The sequence below is a fragment of the Lethenteron reissneri genome, chromosome 16 (genome assembly GCF_015708825.2).
Source record: "Lethenteron reissneri isolate LAM-NWPU_2019-01 chromosome 16, ASM1570882v1, whole genome shotgun sequence".
NCBI lineage: Eukaryota > Metazoa > Chordata > Hyperoartia > Petromyzontiformes > Petromyzontidae > Lethenteron > Lethenteron reissneri.
This window is the reverse complement of record NC_083794.1, coordinates 6,175,346-6,197,377: the sequence shown is the minus strand read 5'-3', so window position 1 is coordinate 6,197,377 and position 22,032 is coordinate 6,175,346. Positions and strand designations below refer to the sequence as shown.

At 53.5% G+C, this 22,032-nt stretch overlaps 1 protein-coding gene across 3 annotated transcripts in view; it reads right to left on the bottom strand.

Annotated features, from left to right (window-relative positions):
• LOC133342875 (platelet-derived growth factor receptor alpha-like) overlaps positions 1-22,032 on the bottom strand; it is a 52,842-nt gene that overhangs the window by 18,368 nt on the left and 12,442 nt on the right. For 2 of the 3 annotated variants that reach the window (XM_061552233.1, XM_061552235.1), the window contains 3 exons: positions 3,735-3,825; positions 2,692-3,129; positions 1,005-1,274 (listed from right to left, as the gene is read on the bottom strand). In XM_061552233.1, coding sequence (XP_061408217.1) covers positions 1,005-1,274; positions 2,692-3,129; positions 3,735-3,807 — 781 coding nt within the window. In that variant the 5' untranslated portion in view covers positions 3,808-3,825. Of the gene's footprint in view, positions 1-1,004; positions 1,275-2,691; positions 3,130-3,734; positions 3,826-6,145; positions 6,276-22,032 lie in introns of all 3 variants that reach the window. The other variant, XM_061552234.1, reaches the window with a different exon arrangement.

The window sequence follows — 22,032 nt, the reverse complement described above, 5'->3', positions numbered from 1 at the left end:
CCACATGATAAGCCACGTAAGTCAATAACCTAGTGGGCGATTCGTTTACCTTTCTTAGACTTTGCACTACTGTCCTGTTTTCGTACTGTTTGTTGTTGTAACGTCCTTACCCGCCCGGAACTGGACATCTGTGAAAAAGAGCTTCATAGCTTATCGGATTCCTCCAGGATAAATATTCTGATTCTGATAAACCATCGCACAAACTCCGGCCATCCTCGCAGTAGCGGCGTCGTTTGGCGAACCGTCGAACGAAGCCGGTGGTCACCGCATCACCGCGCGGCGCTTTCAGACGCGCTTCCGCGGCCGTCTGGAACGCTCTTCCCTTCCGACATTAGGAAGCCACCGGAGCTGTGCACTTTTAAATTTTGATTGAAAACTAATATTTTTGGAACTGCTGTCTGTGTGTCGTTTGTTGTCCTTCCCCGGCACCTCCGAATCGGCACGGTTGGCTACGTACGGCGCGAAAGAAGTTCAACACGCGCGCGCACACGGCCCGTGCGTGTGTGTGTGCCACTCCTCCTGCCTGGACACGCGTTTGATGGGGCGGTGCGTGCGGGGGGAGGCACATCACGCCCGGCCACTCCCCAGTGGCGATGCTTCAGCGCACAGCGCGCCAGCCACTCGGTCAATCAAGGCCGAGACGACCTAGGGGGGATGCCCACGACCGATTACCGTCACTGGTGTGTGGCGGTGGCCGTGAGTGGGAATCGAACTCGGGTTGCCACCGGGTTCGTAGCCCCCCCCCTCCGCCCGCCCTCCACAAAGACAAAGATCCCCCGCGTAGCCTTAACAGACTGTTGGGGCAAGTGCTGTTGGCGAGTAGCACCTGTGAAGTCGGCGGTTGCGGCCTCCCTGCTTGCTGACGTCCACTCGCCGCTCGTTCAGGGCTTAGTCGACTTAGGTGAATGCTGAGACCCAAATCAAGGAGACAGAGGGATGGATGCGCTCCCCTTGGGGTTGATGCTGAAGGGACGCCGCTCCCTGCCCCCCCCCTCCCAACTCACCGGGGATCTCGATGACGTTGTACTCGGGCGTCATCTCGGAGCGCTCCCCCAGCGTGGCGTGGCACCGGTAGTTGCCGCCCTTGAGGTGTGCGCTGACTCCGCGCAGGGGCAGGTAGGTGGCGGGCAGGGCCACGGCGGGCCGCTCGGCCGCCACCAGCGTCACGCGGGTCAGCGGGTCGCCCGCCACGCAGGGGATCAGCGCCTCCTCGCCCTCGTTCACGGGGATCACGTGGTCGTAGCCCGACACCGGCGCGAACAGGTGCTCCGGGTCTGCGCGGGGCGGCACGCGCGCACGGACGCACGGAGCGTTACGAAGAGGTGCTTCGGGGGGGGGGGGGGTCTGCGCGACGCGGGGACGTGGAGCGCGTCGAAGCGCGGCGGTTTCTCGCGGTCCTCGTTGTCGTCATCATAATCATCGTCGTCGTCGTCGCCGTCATCGTTGTCATCATCATCGTCGCCGTCATCGTCGTCATCATCATCGTCGCCGTCATCGTCGTTGTTGTCATCATCTTTGTCGTCATCATCTTTGTCGTCATCATCGTCGTCATTGTCGTCATCATCTTTGTCATTGTCGTCATCATCGTCGTCATTGTCGTCATCGTCGTTATCGTCATTGCCGTCATGGTGGTCATCGTCGTGGTCGTCGTCACGGTCAATCCACTGCTGGATGAAGGCCTCCGACTCAAGCCGCCGCCAGCTCTCACGGCCCTGCAGCGTAACAATCCCTCCGGCCTTTTCCACCGCTCCGTCTCTCAGGCGCTCGCCCTGTGCGTTCCACCGCTTGGCCCGCTGCCGTTTTCCCGAGAGCGGGGTCGCCGTCATTAACGCCGCGTGGTCCTCTCTCTCTCTGTCTAAGGCGGTCTTCTTGATCGCGAGGCCCAGGGGCCAATAGCGGCCCCTCGTGGCCTTTAGCGTGCACCTGATGTGTGCCGCCCCTCCCATCAATGCACAAATGTGACACACCCCATCGTGCTGTCAAACCCCATTTGATTCAAACTGAACTCATTTCTATTTTACCAGGCAAGGCCCACAGCGGAAGTCAGGGTCGGGATCGAGCCCACGACCTCCTGCGTGCCGGGAGAGGCAGTTAGCATCTCCTCGCCACCGTGATGATGATGATGAGAGAGAAACGCAAACTCCAAATATACAGCAGCAGGCGTCAGGGTCGAGATCGGACCCACGACCTCCTGTACACCAGGCGAGGTAGTTAACATTTCCTCGCCACCGTGGCGGCCCTCACACTGATCACGTCTCATCGGCCCAACTGAAAATGAGTAAACACGAGATCGCACACGAAGACAAAAATCCCCCGTGTAGCCTTAACAGACTGTCGGGACAAGTGCTGTGAGCGAGCACCTATGAAGGCGGGAACGGTACACGAGGGGGTGGGTGGCCAGCACCACGCCCGACCGCCTTTGTCTCCCCAGTGGCGATGTTTACACACCGCACCGGGTACTCATTTGAGGCTGAGTCGACCTAGTGGAGGCCCAGGACCGGTTCAGATAATCGTCACTGTGGTGTTGGCCGTGAGCAGGAATCGAACCCGGGTGGCCAGGTTCATAGCGCAGCGTGGCACTAACCGCTGCACCACCGCTCCCCACGCACACACAGACGCACACACAGACACACGCACAGACACATGCACACAGACACACGCCCACAGACACACGCACACAGACACACGCACCTCGCACGTAGATCTGCAGCGAGGAGGCCCCGTTGAGCTCGTCCTCCTCCTTGCCGTGGCCGTAGTCCTCCTCGTCCCCCAGCGCCGCGTCGTCGTCGCCGTGGCCGCCCTCATCGCCGTAGTCGCCCTCGTCGCTGAACACGCACACGTAGATCCCCGCGTGCTCGATCGACGCGCTCTCGATCACCAGCGTGCTCACGTGCGTCGACGACGAGGACGACGACGAGGTGGAGGAGAAGGTGGAGGAGGAGGCGCCCTCGCCGTCGCCGCGCGAGTCCACCACGGCCACGTGCGCCGCCGCCGGGTGCCGCCAGGTGAGGCGCGTCTCGCCGGAGCAGCGCAGCTCGAAGCGCTCGCCCGGCACCAGCAGCGCGTGCGACGCGGCGTGGTGCAGCTCCGGGTAGGGGGACAGCGCGGGGGGGTCCCCCATGCCGAACACTGCCGGGGGGGGGGGGGGGGGTGGTGGGGGTGGGGGGGCGGTGGGGGGTAGTGGAGGGGAGGGGCAGTGGGGGGAGGGGTAGCAGAGGGAGGGGTAGCAGGGGGGGAGGGGTAGTGGGGGGGTAGTGGGGGGAGGGGTAGTGGGGGGGAGGGGTAGCGGGGGGAGGGTAGTTGAGGGGAGGGGCAGTTGAGGAGAGGGGTAGCGGGGGGGAGGGGTAGTGGGGGGGAGGGGTAGTGGGGGGGAGGGGTAGTGGGGGGGAGGGGTAGCGGGGGGGGGTAGCGGGGAGGAGTGGTAGAGGGGGGGAGGGGTAGTGGGGGGGATTTTCATTGTTATTTTATTATTTATTATTTTATTCTTATTTTCACCTACGTGACTTTACCGAAAGAGCCAAAGGGGTACACCTCCAAACTCTTCACGACGTCGCTCAGTCGGGAGATCCGCGTTGTTAACCCCCCCCGCCCCCCTGGACTCTTACAACTTCGATCACAAACAAGTGCTGTTTGTTGCTAGCAACCAGAAAGCGTGGCCCATTGCTCGGCAACTTCGTTAAAACAAATGAATAAAAACCACCCCCCCCCCCAACTCAATCCCCGCGACAACTCACCCGTGTGTTCACCGTGGGCTGCCCTGATGAGGCCAAAGATGAACATTGGGGCCCATGCGACCGCCATGGCCATCGAGACGGCCTCCTCTGCCTGTAGGGAGACAAACGCCAAGACGCGCACAGCACCACCACCACCGTCATTGTGGCCATCGGGGAGGAGACACATGCATCGATTCGTACCAGTTGAGCGCGTGTCAGGCTGATTTAAACTCAACTCAGTTGTTTTTTTATTGAAACGATTTGATTTTTTAGCAGGTAAGGCCCCACTGAGATCTGTGGTTGTGTTTTCAGAAGCGACGTGGCCACATGTGACAGCTCAACGAAGTGGCTCATCACGTGGAAATTACAGCAGCCAAAACCACTCTAAACGCGTGATGTCGATTATACACGTGGAGGGGAAAACTGGAGGACCCGGAGAAAAATCCACGCGACCACGGGAAGAGAGAGAGACACCGCAAACTACAAATACACAGCAGCAGGCGTCAGGGTCTGGATCGAACCCACGCCCACCTGTATACCAGGCGAGGTAGTTAACATCTCCTCGCCACCGTGATGATGATGAGAGAGAGACACGCAAACTCTAAATATACAGCAGCAGGCGTCAGGGTCAGGATCGAACCCACGACCTCCTGTATACCAGGCGAGGTAGTTAACATCTCCTCGCCACCGTGATGATGATGAGAGAGAGACACGCAAACTCTAAATATACAGCAGCAGGCGTCAGGGTCGGGATCGAACCCACGACCTCCTGTACACCAGGCGAGGTAGTCAACATCTCATAGCCGTCGTGGCGCCGACCAGGGAGAGAACAAAACAATACAAACGAGACGGAACATAAATGAAAAACAATACACAATTAAACGCCGCCTATTATATATAAGGGCCACTGTGTAATTGAAGAATCTAAATGAGTTAAAAAAAAAATAGAAATGTACAGCAATACCTCGGTTAACGAAGTCGATGCGTTCCGTCACGGCACTTAATTGTTAGGAACTTCGTTCCCAAGAGGCTTCGTTAACCGCGGCATTTCTCTCCGTGTATACAAATCCAAGTGTGTTCGTCTGCATTGCAGGGTCATTCATTCATAATTATTAAGCCACCCCCCCCCCACCCCACCCCACCCCACGTGCAATACCGAATCTGTCCACCAGAGGGCGATCACGCAACGCGCATGACGACCTGTGGATGAGCACCGGGCTTGGAGCGAACAGGCGGAGTTTGAAGTGAATGATGATGAATGTTGAACTTCCTTCGCACCGTACCTCGCCATGAGATGCCACGGCTAACGTCAGTGGCGACTGGCATCTGAATCGTCTCCTAGCCCAGGCCACCCCCCCCGCCTTCACCAACCAGCACTGACCAGCGTGGTGAAGTATGGTCAAACATGGCTGGACACGGTGTGGGGAGGCCGTTATCCAGCAGTGGATTAAGTTCTACACAGGAGTTTATTATTAATATGATCCCGCATGATTGCTTAATGTGTTAATTACAATAGTTCAAATAAACTTCAAAGTAGTTTTTTAATCTTCTTGGTTCTTTCGGTAAAGTCACGTACCGAGAAGATGAATCCCTGCAGTCACGAAAGCTTTAAATCGAAATTTAGTTTTTTAATGTTAAATATGCAAGAATATGCAAGTGCAGATAATTTGATTGCAAGTTAATCTTCACAAGATGGATTAAACATTCAACACAATCGATGTGTCTTCCGAACATCTCTTTACATCCGTTAACACAAGCGAACATTAAACATCACGAAACGACCACACACAAACTAAACTCGAACTATTTTTTATTATTTTACCAGGTAAGGCCCCACTGAGCTATGTAGCTCTTCTTAAGAAACGACCTGGCCACAAATGATCGCTCAACGAAGTGGCTTATCATCGTGTAAATGTACAGCAGCAAAATACTCTGAACGCGTGGATGTTGATTCTAAATGTGGAGGGGAAAACCGCAGAAAAATCCACGTGTCCACAATGGGAGAGAGACACGCAAACTCAAATATACAGCAGCAGGCGTCAAGGGTCGGGATCCAACCCACGACCTCCTGCACACCAGGCGAGGTAGTTAACATCTCCTAGCCACCGTAATGATGATGAGAGAGAGACACGCAAACTCCAAATATACAGCAGTCTTCAAGGGTCGGGATCGAACCCACGACCTCCTGTACACCAGGCGAGATAGCTAACATCTCGCCATCGCGGCGTCCCTCTCTAAATCAAAGGTTAAACTCGAGAGATGTGTGGAGGGAGATGCAATTTAACACCGTGACTCGCAAAACATTGGTTGCACACAAACATTTACAAAAAATGTTTAAAAGTTTTTGGTAAATTTATAAAGACCGACCAAACGCCCACAAGAACGCGCTCACGCATTGACACTCAAAGTTTGGTCTCATTTATAAGGCTTACCAGTTCAAATCCGTTCCAGAGGTATCGGCAAAATGTGGACAGACACGTAGACGCGACGACAAATACACCCCCGTCCAGCCTCAACAGACTTGTTGGTGGCCTCAGTGCTCTCCGTGGCGAGTAGCAACCCCTACGAAAGCCGTGCACGGCGCGGCACACGAGATGACAGCACACACACACAAACACGCAGGGAGCGTCACCCCCCCCCCCCCCCCCGTGTCTTGCTGTAAACAACTTCAATAAAACACCTGCCAGGACCTCCCCTGTGAGAGAGTGCGCGTGTGTGTGTGTGCGGTGTGGCAGGGGGTAGGGTGGCGATGATGCCGACCGGAGATCAGGATATTGTGTTGTGTGTGTGTCCCTGGGTTCTTAATTAATCCCCTCCCCCAAAAAAGAGAAATATTTTGACAGCAGGCGTGCGTTGTTTATACGCGAGACGAGCCAAGCAGAGGCGTTCAAATTAAAGAGGTCGTCTTCGGAGGAGACACGCGTTTGGCTGATGTGTCGCAGCTGTTTCACGGACACGTGAGCACAGCTCTCCGCCGGTCGTATGGTCCGCAGAAGACGAGAGAGAGAGAGAGAAAAGAGAGAGATGCCGCGTGTGGCCGTGGCAAGCCCGTGGTGTGGAACAACGGCTGTTAGCGAGCACCTATTAAGGACCAAACAGGTGCCACGCTGCGGTGGCGGTGAGTCGTGCCCGAGCACAAATAACAGAACAACAACAAAAATCAACTTATTCGTCATTAACTCTGCAGTGGCCTTTGAAGGCAATTTTTTAAAAAAACTATAATAGGCGACGTTTTGTGAAACAGACCTTCTTCAAAGCAGAGATGCAAATTGACGCAAGTGCACTCGTAAACACTTGCTGACACGTGGATACAAACGCTGCCAGATGCTCCACGGACTGACACCGCTCTGTTGATGGTACGGAGTGACACACGTACTGCCTGTCACGCCAACACAATAACCACCACCACCAGTGAGGTTTACACAGCGCCTGTGCCAGGCTAGGTACATACACACAGCACGACATCTTCAACGTGTGTGCTTGTCTCTGACCACATATGACAATTATAATTCAATTTATAGCAATCGTTAACGATTGTTTTATGTCAGTGATCATTTAATCGACGCCACTGATCGTATCAACAACGCGCCTTATTTTTACCCGGCAAAAAAGTACTACATTGGGATTTCTGGCCCTTTCCGATTGATGAGAGTTCAATAATGGGAAATAATTTACATTTGTAAATGCGAATTCCATCCGCAGATCCCAATGCGCCCATGTGGGAGGAGTCCGGAGAAAACCCCACCAACTCATCCCAGGGGGGGGGGGTGAGGCAACACACATCAATAAAACACCGCACGGATTGATTCGATAAATTCGTTCTCGCTCTACCCCCGGCCACCACCAGCACCACGGCGCAACATCGAGAGGCAGTTTGCTTGAGTTTTAGGGGAATTTTTGCAGATCTCTGCGTGATCCATCAACCCTCTGTCCCCACCCACCGCCTCCCAACAAAGCGCCGGGCCACCGGGGGCCACGCGCGCACACACAAACACACACACAAAGATCACCCATATAGCCTTAACAGACTGTAGGGGCAAGTGCTGTTAGCGGGCACCTATGAAGGTCGGAACGGTACACGAGGGGGTGGATGGCCAGCACCACGCCCGACCGCCTTTGTCTCCCTAGTGGCGATGTTTACACACCGCACCAGGTACTCATTTGAGGCTGATTCGACCTAGGGGAGGCCCAGAACCGGTTCAGATAATCGTCAACGGTGTTGGCCGTGAGCACACACACACGCGCGCACTCACGCACACACAAGCACACACACACAAAGATCCCCCAAATAGCCTTAACAGACTGTAGGGGCAAGTGTTGTTAGTGAGCACCTTACACACACGCGCACTCACACTCACACACGCGCGCACTCACGCACACACGCACACATGCGCGTACACACACACGCGCACACACACACAAGCACACACACACGCACGCACTCACGCGAACTCACACACACACACGCGCGCACACACACTTACACACGCGAACTCACACACACACACTCACACACACGCGCACACACACTCACACGCACGCACACACAAGCACACACTCACACACGCACACACAAGCACACACACACACGCACACACACAAGCACATACTCACACACACACGCGCACTCACACTCACGCGCACTCACACACGTCCACCACGCTGCGCCCGGCCGTATTTTCTGCGAACGGCTGCGCGTGGGATTTGACCATTGGGGGCCGTGAATTCGGTCGGTCAGAGGCGATGCTCGCGGTCCACGTGGCACTGCAGAGGCAGAGAACGTTCCAGCAGGATGACTCATTCACTCGCTCACTCATTCATTCATTCACTTGCTCGCTCCCTCGCAGGGGGATGAGTCTTGTTGCAGCCTTTGAGGAAGCAGCTCAGACTAACTCATCGCTTTTACAAGTTGATACTAAAACCTCCCCCCCCCATCTCCCCCAACACCAAAATAAACTGAACCCCTAACTCAAGTCTGACCACCACCGTCATCGCCCACTGCCGGATGAAGGCCTCGCCGTGCTCAGAGCGCCTCTCTGATTCTCGGCGTCGAGGCTGAACGTTTCGCTCGGTTTTCTTCCTGTCCTTCCCGGCGCACCCGACGACGAGCCGACGGTTCGCTAGGTACGGCGCGAAAGAAGTTCGAACCGTACACCGCGATTAGGCGTGGACAGGAGCTGTCGAGTGACGTTGGTTGCCTTGCGCGATGCAAGCTCCGACCGAGCTCGCCGCATCTCGCAGGGTGCGAATTGAGTCGGGCACACGCGCAGACGACGTCACCTCTGCGGGATCATTGGGGCATAAAGGAGTAAGCGCCCGAGGCTCACGGAGCCAGACGGAGGCAAACTCCTTGAGGATTCTCAGATGTCACCGTCAAATGGAGAGCGGCTCAGAGAGCCAGACGAAAGACACCGCTGTAATTACGAGCGCTCAACGTAATATCACCATCATCATCATCATCCGACTGGAATATCCAGTGTGACGACTGCATCTGAGTCACGTCTCGCGAGCAACATTCTTCGTTTCACATCACGTCGCCGACTAATACGACCCCAACACACAGACAGAGATAAAGATCCCCCGTGTAGCCTTAACAGACTGTGGGGGCAAGTGCTGTTAGCGAGTAGCACCTATTAAGGCCGGTACGGCACACGAGGGGGTGAGTGGACAGCACCACGCCCGGCCGCCTTTGTCTCCCTAGTGGCGATGTGTACGCACCACACCAAGTACTCGTTTGAGGCTGAGTCGATCTAGGGGAGGCCCAGGACCGGTTCAGATAATCGTCACTGGTGTTGGTCATGAGCGGGAAAGAACTCGGGTCGCCGGGTTCGTAGCGCAGACACACACACACGTACATTACCACACACACACGTACACACACACACACGTACACACACACATACACACACACGTACACACCTACACACACACACGTACACACACGTACACACACGTACACACACGTACACACACACGTACACACACACACATGTACACACACACACACGCACACACACACACACGCACACACGTACACACACACACACGTACACACGCACGTACACACGCACACACGTACACACACGTACACACACACGTACACACACACGTACACACCTACACACACACGCACATACATGTACACACCCACACGTATACACACACACGTACACACACGTACACACACGTACACACACGTACACACACACGTACACACACGTACACACACACGTACACACACGTACACACACACACGTACACACACACACCTACACACCTACACACACGTACACACACACACCTACACACACACCTACACACCTACACACACGTACACACACACACCTACACACCTACACACACACCTACACACACACACACCTACACACACACCTACACACACACACACACGTACACACACACACACACGTACACACACGTACACACACACACGTACACACACACACGTACACACCCGTACACACACACGTACACACACACGTACACACACACGTACACGTACACACACACGTACACACACACGTACACACACACGTACACACACACGTACACACATACACACCTACACACACACGTACACGTACACACACACGTACACACACGTACACACACACGTACACACACACGTACACACACACGTACACACACACGTACACACACACGTACACACACACGCACACATATACACACACACACACACACGTACACACACGTACACACACACACATCAAAGATCAAAGATCAAAGATCCCCCGTATAGCCTGAACAGACTATAGGGGCAAGTGCTGTTAGCGAGCACCTATGAAGGCCGTAACGGTACACGAGGGGGTGGGTGGCCAGCACCACGCCCGACCGCCTTTGTCTCCCTAGTGGCGATGTTTACACACCGCACCAGGTACTCATTTAAGGCTGAGTCGACCTAGGGGAGGCCCAGGACCGGTTCAGATAATCGTCACTGGTGTTAGCCGTGAGCGGGAATCGAACCCGGGTCGCCAGGTTCATAGCGCAGCGCGCTAACCGCTACACTACCGCTCCCCACAAACACACACACATACACACACGTACACACACACACACGTACACATCACACACATACACACACACACGTACACACACACACACGTACACACACACACGTACACACACACACACACCTACACACACACACACGTACACACACACACGTACACACACACACGTACACACACACACACACCTACACACACACACACGTACACACACACACGTACACACACACACACGTACACACACACACGTACACACACACACGTACACACACACACACACGTACACACACACACGTACACACACACACGTACACACACACACACACGTACACACACACACGCACACACACACGTACACACACATACACACACACGTACACACACACCTACACACACACACACGTACACACATACACACACACACACATACACACACACGTACACACACGTACACATACACACACACACATACACACACACACACACGTACACACACACATACACACACACACATACACACACACGTACACACACACGTACACATACACACACACACACATACACACACATACACACACACGCATCGCGGTCTCCCCAGATCTCAGCCTCCTCCGCGCGTCTTCCAAAATTGTTCCGAATCCGGGCGCCTTCCCATGGGACTCGAATCCCAAAAATGCCGCTGACGTCACAACGAGCGAACTCTGCCCCCCCACCCCCCACCCCCCACCCCCCTCCACCCCCCTCCCCCCCTAGTGGCGTCACGGGCAGCGGCCCCGATGGTTCTACGCCCTAGGGCCCCCCCCCCACGCCACAGCCCCCCAGTACTCAACCGCTTCCCCAGCACGCCTCACACACATCTCTCTCTCGTCTCTCTCTCACACTCTCTCTCACGCTCTCACGTATCTCACGTCTCTCTCACGCTCTCTCACTTTCTCTCACTTTCTCTCACTTTCTCTCACACTCTCTCACACTCTCTCTCACTCTCTCTCACGCTCTCTTACTCTCTCTCACGCTCTCACACTCTCTCACTTTCTCTCACTCTCTCTCACGCTCTCTCTCACTCTCTCTCACGCTCTCACACTCTCTCACTTTCTCTCACACTCTCTCTCACTTTCTCTCACGCTCTCTCTCACTTTCTCTCACTCTCTCTCACTCTCTCTCACGCTCTCACACTCTCTCACTTTCTCTCACACTCTCTCTCACTTTCTCTCACGCTCTCTCTCACTTTCTCTCACGCTCTCTCACGCTCTCTCACTCTCTCTCACTCTCTCACTTTCTCTCACTCTCTCTCACGCTCTCTCTCACGCTCTCTCTCGCTCTCTCACTCTCTCTCACGCTCTCTTACACTCTCTCACGCTCTCACACTCTCTCACTTTCTCTCACGCTCTCTCTCGCTCTCACACTCTCTCTCACGCTCTCTCACACTCTCTCTCACGCTCTCCCACATCTCTCTCACATCTCTCTCTCGCTTGTTTACCCCCGAGGAGAGACTCACCGACTCCCCCCGTGCCCCCCCCCCCCCACCCTTGAGTGGGTGGGGGGCTCCTTTCCGATTTGCCGCAGGCGATGGCGGAGAGAAGCGCAAATGGGGGGGGGGGGGGCAATCGAAATAGCCAGGGAGAGGCGACTTTTTTAGTTGTTGCTGCGAATTCGGTACAAACAACAGTAACGAACAAAAACCACCGCAATGTTTCAAGAGCCGCGGTTGCGCACGTGGTGAGCACGAGGCGACGATGACGACGACGATGACGACGGTCCCTTAACGAATGACGTCACAAAGCGGCCCTTGAAGAGCCACGTGCTGCCCCTGGGCTGGCGCCACCGCTCCTATAGGCCTCTCCCTGCACCCAACGTCGCCATTGCCCTCTCAGAGGGGCCAACGTCAGTGGGCGAATATACGAACCGGTTCTGGGCCTCCCCTAGGTCGACTCAACCTAAAACGAGTACCCGGAAGCAGTGCGTTGTGTGCGGTGACGCGATGCTAACTACCTCGCCCGGTGTACAGGAGGTCGTGGGTTCGATCCCGACCCTGACGCCTGCTGCTGTATATTGGGAGTTTGCGTGTCTCTCTCTCTCATCATCACGGTGGCTAGGAGATGTTAACTACCTCGCCCGGTGTACAGGAGGTCGTGGGTTCGATCCCGACCCTGACGCCTGCTGCTGTGTATTTGGTAAAACAAAAAGTAGAACATATATAATGTCGCGAAGTACTTTCGCGCAGTACGTAGCCAAACCGTGCTAATCGCAGGCGGCGAGGGTGGGCAGTGGGGGGGGAGGGGGTGACAGCCAAAACATCGGCGCCGGGGAGACAAAGGCGGTCGGGCGTTGTTTCTGGCCACGGCCGACCCGTCAAAGGTGTTCCGGCAACCGATATCGTCCCGCGAAAGGGGCTCTGCCTCCCTGCCTCGCCTCAGCGGTGGAAAACCTCATCTGTGCCCCCCCCCCCCCCCGCGTGTTTCTCTCCGCGGTTTATTTTTTGTTTAAATTTTTTATTATTCTTCCTTTACGCGCGGCTTCAAAGGGTTTGCAGGCAACTTTTCATTCTCTGAAACGGTTTAGCAAACACGTCTCTGACGGCCGCGTTTGTCATCGTTCGCGGACCGTCCCGTCAAACTCGACTCGTCTTGAAGGTTCTAGGGGCTCACTCATCGCTCGCGTCACGAGCCCCCAAAGTTGCCGCTGCTTCTTCTTCTCCTGCTCCTGCTGCTGCTGCTTCCACGGCGGCTCAAAGGGACGCGAGTTACAGAGCGGCGCGTTCTTCTTTCTTTCAACCGCGAAGGGCCGTGGGAGATTTTATATATACACACATACGCGCGTGTGTGTGTGTGTGTACGCGCGTGTGTATGTGTGTGTATACATGTGTGTGTGGATATACTTCGCCATGCCCAGGGGAGCGCGGTAGAGTACAACGACTGGTGCTTGGGTTTCATCCCAAACGAAGCAATAACAGAAAACAAAAATACAACAACATGGATCTGAACAACAACAACAAAAACTACACCAACATTGATCTGAACAACAACAAACAACCAAAAATACAACAACATGGATCTAAAACAACAAACATCAACAACAAATACAACAATATGGATTTGAACAACAACAAATACAACAACATTGATCTGAACAACAACAAACAACAACAACAAATACAACAACATTGATCTAAAACAACAAACAACAACAACATGGATCTGAACAACAACAACAAAAAATACAACATGCATCTGAACAACAACAACAAAGAATTGACCTAACATCTCGCGCGCAGGACCCTCTTGCGAACGAGTCTTGAGACTCGGTGACACTATGCCTGAGTAAATAATGGACATTTTTTTGTTTTTTATAACTAGCAAAGGAGAGGCGTTTCCGTCCAAACCAGTGGTGGAAATTCCACATTACCATGGCGGGGGAGGTACTCCGAACTATTTATCGACACTACAGTTATACGTCGGGGGGGGAAGGGGGGGTGGGGGAGGCGGATGCGTTCCTGAAATGCGCGACGACGCATATCGAAACGACGTAACATTGAAGCGACGGTACAGGGCAGCAGTGTGTAGGTGGGTGGGTGGAGGCGACGGATAACGAGGCAGGGCGGGACGACGCTAATCAGGTGGCGGTGTGAACAATAAAGCGACGACGTTTTTGCGAAACGACTTTAAAAAAAGGTGGGGGGGACTTAACTCGGGCAATTTCCATATTTGCATTTGAATAAATTTAACATTCGTGATTTTCAACAACACATTATACCACGTGTCTGACGTCGACATACACAAACGAACGCTCGTGACGAACCCGATATGTAAATTGTGACGATGGTTCATCATGAGACCTCCTTTGCCAGTACCAACATATACTAATAGGGGTTTTTACCCTTTTTTCTGGCAACAAAACTGACACCTTTTGCAAGGAATCATGCTTAACATTAAGCACAATACTTGCAGTCAAATGCAAACAAAAAACAATACTCTGATAATTTATGCATTGTCTTTGAAACTGATTGGTCCACACCAAATAAATCTGTCTCTGGTGTGGACCAATCAGTTTCAAAGACAATGCATACATTATCAGAGTATTGTTTTTTGTTTGCATTTGACTGCAAGTATTGTGGTTAATGTAAGCATGATTCCTTGCAAAAGGTGTCAGTTTTGTTGCCAGAAACAAGGGGAAAACCCTATTAGTAGTGTGACGATGTTCTAGAGGAATCTCTAGAGGGCCCAAAATAAGCTACACGTACGGTCGAGGGACTTTGCTTACAGCTTTAATGATATATACTATATTTTAAAATCAGAATCATAAAAAACCCCACCGCGGTTACAGCTTTCGGATTTTTCTCGGGACGCTTTAAACCAGGGGTGGGGGACGTCCGGTCCGCGGGCCGCAAGAGGCCCGCGAAATCATTTGGTCTCTGGCCCTGTCGAAATTCAATAAATCTAGGAGCAAACCTGGAAAAGCAGTTGCGAGTAGCAGCAACAACATCAATACCAGCTAACATCATCACACGCCTCGCCAAAGAGAAGCAGTTCCAGCCATCGCATTAGGGCTGAGTTAATAAAATGTTTGACCAAATATAACGGGCTAATTGTTAAGTTGATAATGTTGTATGGCCCGCGAATGATGTTGTTATAAATATCCAAATGTTCCCTTGGCAGAAAAAAGGTTTCCCCTATTTGCCGGGCGAACGTCGCATGCCACCAACACGTGGCGCGCGAACTTCGCTCCGCCGTTAGGGGGCGCGAGGCGACCGCGGACGTCGAAATGAAAAAGCCTCCAAATCTGAAACGTGTTGTTGTTTTTAATCGTTGTTTGTTGTTGTTTGTCGCAACAAAGTGAAACGTTTCGAAGTTGAACCGAGTAGCGTGCCCGCCAAGGGACGTGGCATGCGCCTTGCCTCTGCGCAAGTGGCTCGGGCAGCTGATGGCAGAGGCGTTGGACATCAACTTTGGATAGCCAAGGTTGGATATGAACCTTAATACCAACGTTGGATATGAACGTTCGATAGCCAAGCTTGGATATCAGCTGCTTTGGATACCAACGTTGGCTATCAACGTTGCTGCACGAGACCGTGATTCCCGTGGCAAAATAAAACTTTGCCAATGTTTGACAGCCTTGAGTAAGAATGTTTCCACTGCTCAATATTATTGGGTGGGGAGCGTGGAGCGGGGAGGGAGGGGCACCACGGCTTGGCCCAGTGCTCCTCGCACGGCTCCGTCAACCCAGTGAGCAGATGTTCGATTCCCGGCCACGACCGAACATCAGTGGCGAGCGAGTGAGATCTGAAACGATCCTGAGCTCTGTGCTGTCTCCCCCTTCCTCCCCCTCCACCACCGCTTTCCCAACCAACAACACCAACGTAGGCAGCCGTGTGATAGTCGTCCGCTTCTGTTTGATACCGACGGAGCGTAACAGCCAACGCAGACGACGGTCATTCGTCGGGGATAACAGCAACAACAGCAGCAGCAGCAACAACAACATCATCTGACGTCACGTGCGCTCATCTCCACGAGTCGCTGCTCGTTCGGGCCGCGATCCGTGGGCGAGGAGCGCGCGTCAGCTCATCCAGATGCCGCGTCACCTCTACTGACTCACCCCTCCAACTTGAACAACACAGATGTCGATTTCATTCGGGCGCATCTTGGGGGCACGCAGAGCCAGCCACCCCCCCCGCTCACCCCGCCCCCATCCCCCAGCATTGGCACTCACACGCATGGCGTGCCGTGTTCTCCACACCAACTGCTCGCTATTGCCTACGATAATAACATTACGTCAAGAATGTTTTGCCCGACAGATCCCCGGAGGCAATGGTACCCTCCTTAAAAAAAGGCCGCTCATTATCTCTTATTGGCAATTTCACGAATGCAACCGATATGATCATCATCGGCAGCACCCGTGATCCATCCGCTGATGGATGAAGACCTACCCGATACGTTGGTTCAACGTATCAGGAATCACAGCTTTGCCATCATCCGGCTAACACTGTGGCTAGGAGATGTTAACTGCCTCGCCTGGTATACAGGAGGTCGTGAGTTCGATTCAGACCGCTGACGATGCATGGCTGCTGTTTATTTGGAGTTTGTGTGTCTCTCTCTCATCATTATCATCACGGTGGCTAGGAGATGTTAACTACCTCGCCTAGTATACAGGAGGTCGTGGGTTCGATCCCGATCCCGATCCTGACGCCTGCTGTATATATGGAGTTTGGCGTCTCTCTCTTTCCCCGTGGTCGCGTGGATTTTTCTCCAGATCCTCCGGTTTCTCCCTCCATATTTAAAATCAACATCACGCGTTTAGAGTTTTTGGCTGCTGTACATTTCCACAGAACCAGCGCTGCCCTTTTTTTATATCCCAAACGCTGTTCCAATAATTTAACTGAAACTAAAACGAACTAAACTAGATTGTATTTGACCAGGTATGACCCACTGAGCTATGTAGCTCTTTTTCAGAAGCGACTTGCCCACAAATGACCTCTCAGCGAAGCGGCTTATCAACGTGTGGACATTTATCGAAGCCAAATCCTCTAAACGCACGTTTCAAAGTTAAATTGTCCACGCAAAATCCATCTCCCCTTCATTATTTTACCATCGCAAGACGATCGGAATTAATATTCGGTACGATAATAATATATTATTATTATCATGGACAGGCGTACCTTTAGTGGTAGTGCCTTACGCCAATAACCCCATGCTCCAATCAAGCCATTCTAGCCCTGGCTAGAATCAAGCGTGTGATGACGAAGAGCGCTTAGAGCTGTTGTCCTTATCCCGCACCTCCGATCACAGCACGGTAGGCTACGAAAACAGTTCAGCGAACACGCACACAGAGTACGCACACAGAGTACGCACACAGAGTACGCACACAGAGTACGCGCACAGAGTACGCGCACAGAGTACGCGCACAGAATACGCACACAGAGTACGCGCACAGAGTACGCACACAGAGTACGCGCACAGAGTACGCGCACAGAGTACGCACACAGAGTACGCACACAGAGTACGCACACAGAGTACGCACGCGGTGCATAGTCCCTGGCGAAAAAGTCTGCGGAGCCAGATGCTCCGAGCATGGCTTGACGTCTAGAAATGCGGCCAGAGTTGGCCACATTCCACTCGACAACGATGCGATATCTGGTACCAGCGCTCTGCGTTCTCAGCCTTATCCGAGGAGGCGCTCTTGTGAGTTTGAGAGAGGTCATAGAGTGTGACCCCAAAGAATTCTTGAAAGTCGCGTGTCTGCGTGCGTGTCTGTGCGCGTCTGTGTGTTTGTCCGTGGGGAGCGGTGGTGTAGCGGTTTAGCGCGTCGCGCTACGAAACCGGCGACCCGAGTTCGATTCTCGCTCGCGGTCAACGCCAGCGACGATTATCTGAACCGGTCCTGGGCGTCCCTTAGATCGACTCGGCCTCAAATGAGTACCTGAGCAAGCATCGCTACTGGAGAGACAAAGGCGGTCGTGCGGTGTGCTGTCCACTCACCCCCGCGTGTACCCTTCGGACCTTCATAGGTGCTGGCTAACAGCACTTGCCCCAACAGTCTGTTAAAGGCTACACGGGGGGTCTTTGTTTGTGAATGCGGGAGGATGGGGGGGGGTAGCGTAGCTCCAGTCGCATCCGAACCGGTCCCGTGGGCCTGTGGTTCTGCCCAAACCAACCCCATCGTCTGCCGTGACAGCACCTCGACAATCTATGAAGTGACGCTGGGGGCGGTGCGGGATGGAGAACAAGCAGGTGGGTGATGGGATGAAGGCGGAGGGGGGGCGGGGCATGGGGTCGTGGGGGGTCGATGGGGGGGGGGTGCAGAGGGGCTGGGGGGCTGGGGGGTGCAGATGCCAGTCATAGAACAAAAACAACCCCCTTCTATCGCCCACCCTCCAAAACGCGACTTTATGGCCCCGGCGCGAGCCGATGTCTCCACGCCACTCAATCTGTCCCAGGGCTGTGGTGGTGGCGGCAGCGGTGGTGGTGAACACGACCAATTTGTGAGCATATGGACCCAATCCAGGACCGTGTTTTTTTTAATGTGAACACAGACAAAGAGATTCACCCCCCACCCCAAGTGTCGTTAGCGGGCACCTCGTAATGAAGGCCTGCAAGGCGAGCGAGCGGATGGTGCGGTTCAGGGCAATGCCCGGCCGCCTTTGTCTCCCCAGTGCCGATGTGTTGCTAGACACCGCACCAAGTAACCCACTGAATGCTGAGTCGACCTAGAGGAGGACCGCGGCCACTATGGGCACTGATTGAAGACGCAGCCCCCAGCCGTGCCCCCCCCCGATGAAGATTCTGCGCGGATTTGCCCTTTGACCCGAGGCACCGTGAATTCTGCCCCACCAACTCAACGGATATCAAGAAGCTCAGCAGGGTATTTTTGGAGCCTGGTTCAGTGCGTGGCGAGGCGGCCACCGGGCACGACAGACAGTTGCTACAGGCAGCAATCTGAAGGAGAGCAGAGGGTAGTGCAGTGAAACTAAAAGCCGCGTTGTTGTACCGTACGCTACGTTCTCGCCCCTCGCACCAGGATCCCGGGGTAGTGGAGGAGGTGGCCAAAGGATGTGTTAGTTCGGCAACGGATTGGTCAATCTATCTGTGCGGGGCCGTGAGCGCATCCCTCTCGTGTGCGCGATGGGGGCTCTCTCTCTCTCTCACCGGGGGTTCTCCTAGCCTTTTCCTCCTGCTCCTCGCACACAAAAGTTCGCGAACGGCATCGGCCAAACATCGCGATGCAGGACCCTCCTGAGCACGAGCCTCGAGACTCGGCGAGGCATTTGTTCAAAAACTTGTAATCAAGTTTAAACACGTAAGCTTTCGCGATCAATATGATCCATAATAGAGGGGTTTTTGGGGGTGGTTAGAACGCGATCTAACCCAACAACTTCTATTATGGACTTGTCAACGACCCTGAAGTGTAACATATTCTCACAATAATAACGACGGGAAATTAGTGGCGCAATAGAACCCGGCCACCCGGGTTCGATTCCCGGCCAGGGCAACATCGGTGGCGATGGTCATCAGAATCACTCGATACGTGCCTCCCATAAATAAGGGTCGACCGTCTCTGCCTAGAAAGGCCAACTTCGCACGCCAGGTAAATATCATCAGCCAAGGGCGTGGTGGCGGCGGGGCGGCGGGGGGGGGGAGAGACAAAGGCGGCCGGGCGTGGTGTTGTGCTGTTGCACCTGGGCCTCAGCAACGGGCACGTGTGCGCGTCTGAAGCGACAACGCACGCGGGTCGTGATGATACCGGGGGATCGTGGCGTTCACGGTGTGCGTGAGCGGCGCGCGTGAGCTTCGCAAACAACTCCCCGGCCAAAAAAAACACACACACACGGAAGCCCAAACAATACTCTTTGGTTCTTTCGGTAAAGTCACGTAGGTCTAAAATAAATTTGTGATTTATTTAATTTTCTACCTACTTGACTTTACCGAAAGAACCAACGAGTATGGATTCCTGCAGTCACGAAAGCTTCAAATCAAGATTGGATCAAACAATGTTCAATTGCCCGCTTGTCATATTCTTAGGATTATAAGATGTAATTTACACCACCCACCCACCCACAAATCCACCCACCTCCCCCCCCCCACACACCCCCCTCCCCCACCTCACTTCCCTCCCCTGTGGTTTAAAAAACAAACGTTGGGGTGGGTGCGTCTTATAATCCGCCTTTGTCTCCCCCCAGTGGCGATGTTTACACACCGCACCAGGTGCTCATTTGAGGCTCATTTGAGGCTGAGTCAACCTTGGGGAAGCCCATGACCTGTTCAGATAATCGTCACTGGGTGTTGACGGCCGTGAGCGGGCTAACCGCTCCACCACCGCTCCACACATCGCACACACACACAACAACAACAACAATAACAGCCTACTACATTCGCCCCTAAGTGGCGGTGGCGTCACCACGGCGTTCGTGCCAGGCTGGCTATGTGCACGTCGAGGCCACACGCGCGCGCACACGCACAGACAAAGATAAAGATCCCCCGTTTAGCCTTAACAGACTGTAGGGGCAAGTGCTGTTAGCGAGCACCTATGAAGACCGGAACGGTACACGAGGGGGTGGGTGGCCAGCACCACGCCCGACCGCCTTTGTCTGTACACACCGCACCAGTTACTCATTTCAGGCTGAGTCGACCTAGGGGAGGCCCGGGACCGGTTCAGATAATCGTCACTGGGTGTTGGCCGTGAGCGGGAATCGAACCCGGGTCGCCAGGTTCATAGCGCAGCGCGCTAACCGCTACACTACCGCTCCCCACGAACAGACACGCGCACACACACAAACACTAATAAACAAACACAAGTCGCTTAAATTAGGTTGGCCGTAAATACTGACCACGCGTGTTTGTTGTGTCTCATCAGCGAGAGGCAGCTGCCTTGGCCACACGCACGCTCCGATATATTTATGGAGCTTTCTACACAAGCATTGCCTATTTGCCTGGGAATAGGGGGGCCCCCTCCCCCCGAGCCCCCCACCACCCTCCCCCCCGTCTTGTAGAAGGATTAACTCACCAGTCACATCGTGCAGTCGATAGCGGTCTCGAGTTTTCGACTTGCTTAAGTTTAAATAAAGAATCGCTCTATAGTATTGTGCCGCAGTAACAATGCCAACGATGATCATTTGATTTTGCCTATAGAGAAAACGCAATCGCGTGCGTTGATGATCCGATTTGACATATCCACATTAATACTCTTAGGTTTTTTCGGTAAAGTCACGTAGGCAAAAATAAAAATAAAATAATTGAGATAATAATAGAAATAAAATAATAAAACAATAGGTATAATATAAATAAAAAATAAATCACGACGTTTCGGAGGCAACACAAGTCTCCGTCATCAGGTGGGACGAGATTTATTAATTTATTTCTATTATTATTAAGATTATTTCATTATTTATTTTAATTTTTTTACCTACGCAACTTTACCGAAAAAACCTAAGAGTATGAATCCTTGCAGTCAGTCACGAAAGCTTCAAATCTAGAATTAATATCCACATTAAGTCAATGAAGTATTTGATGGGTTCATTGGCTCACGGATGTATGTGCGCATGGAAGCATTGACTTGCAAATGTCACACTTTACTCAGCTAACAGCTAGACCACAGCTTCCCACCACATTCACACGAAACAGAGACACAAAGATCCCCCGTATAGCCTGAACCCACTGTTGGGGCAAGTGCTGTTAGCGAGCAGCACCTATGAAGGCCGGCGCTGTGTCACACGAGGGGGTGGGTGCCCAACATCTCCCCAGTGGCGATGTTTACTTACACACAGCACCAGGTACTCATTTGAG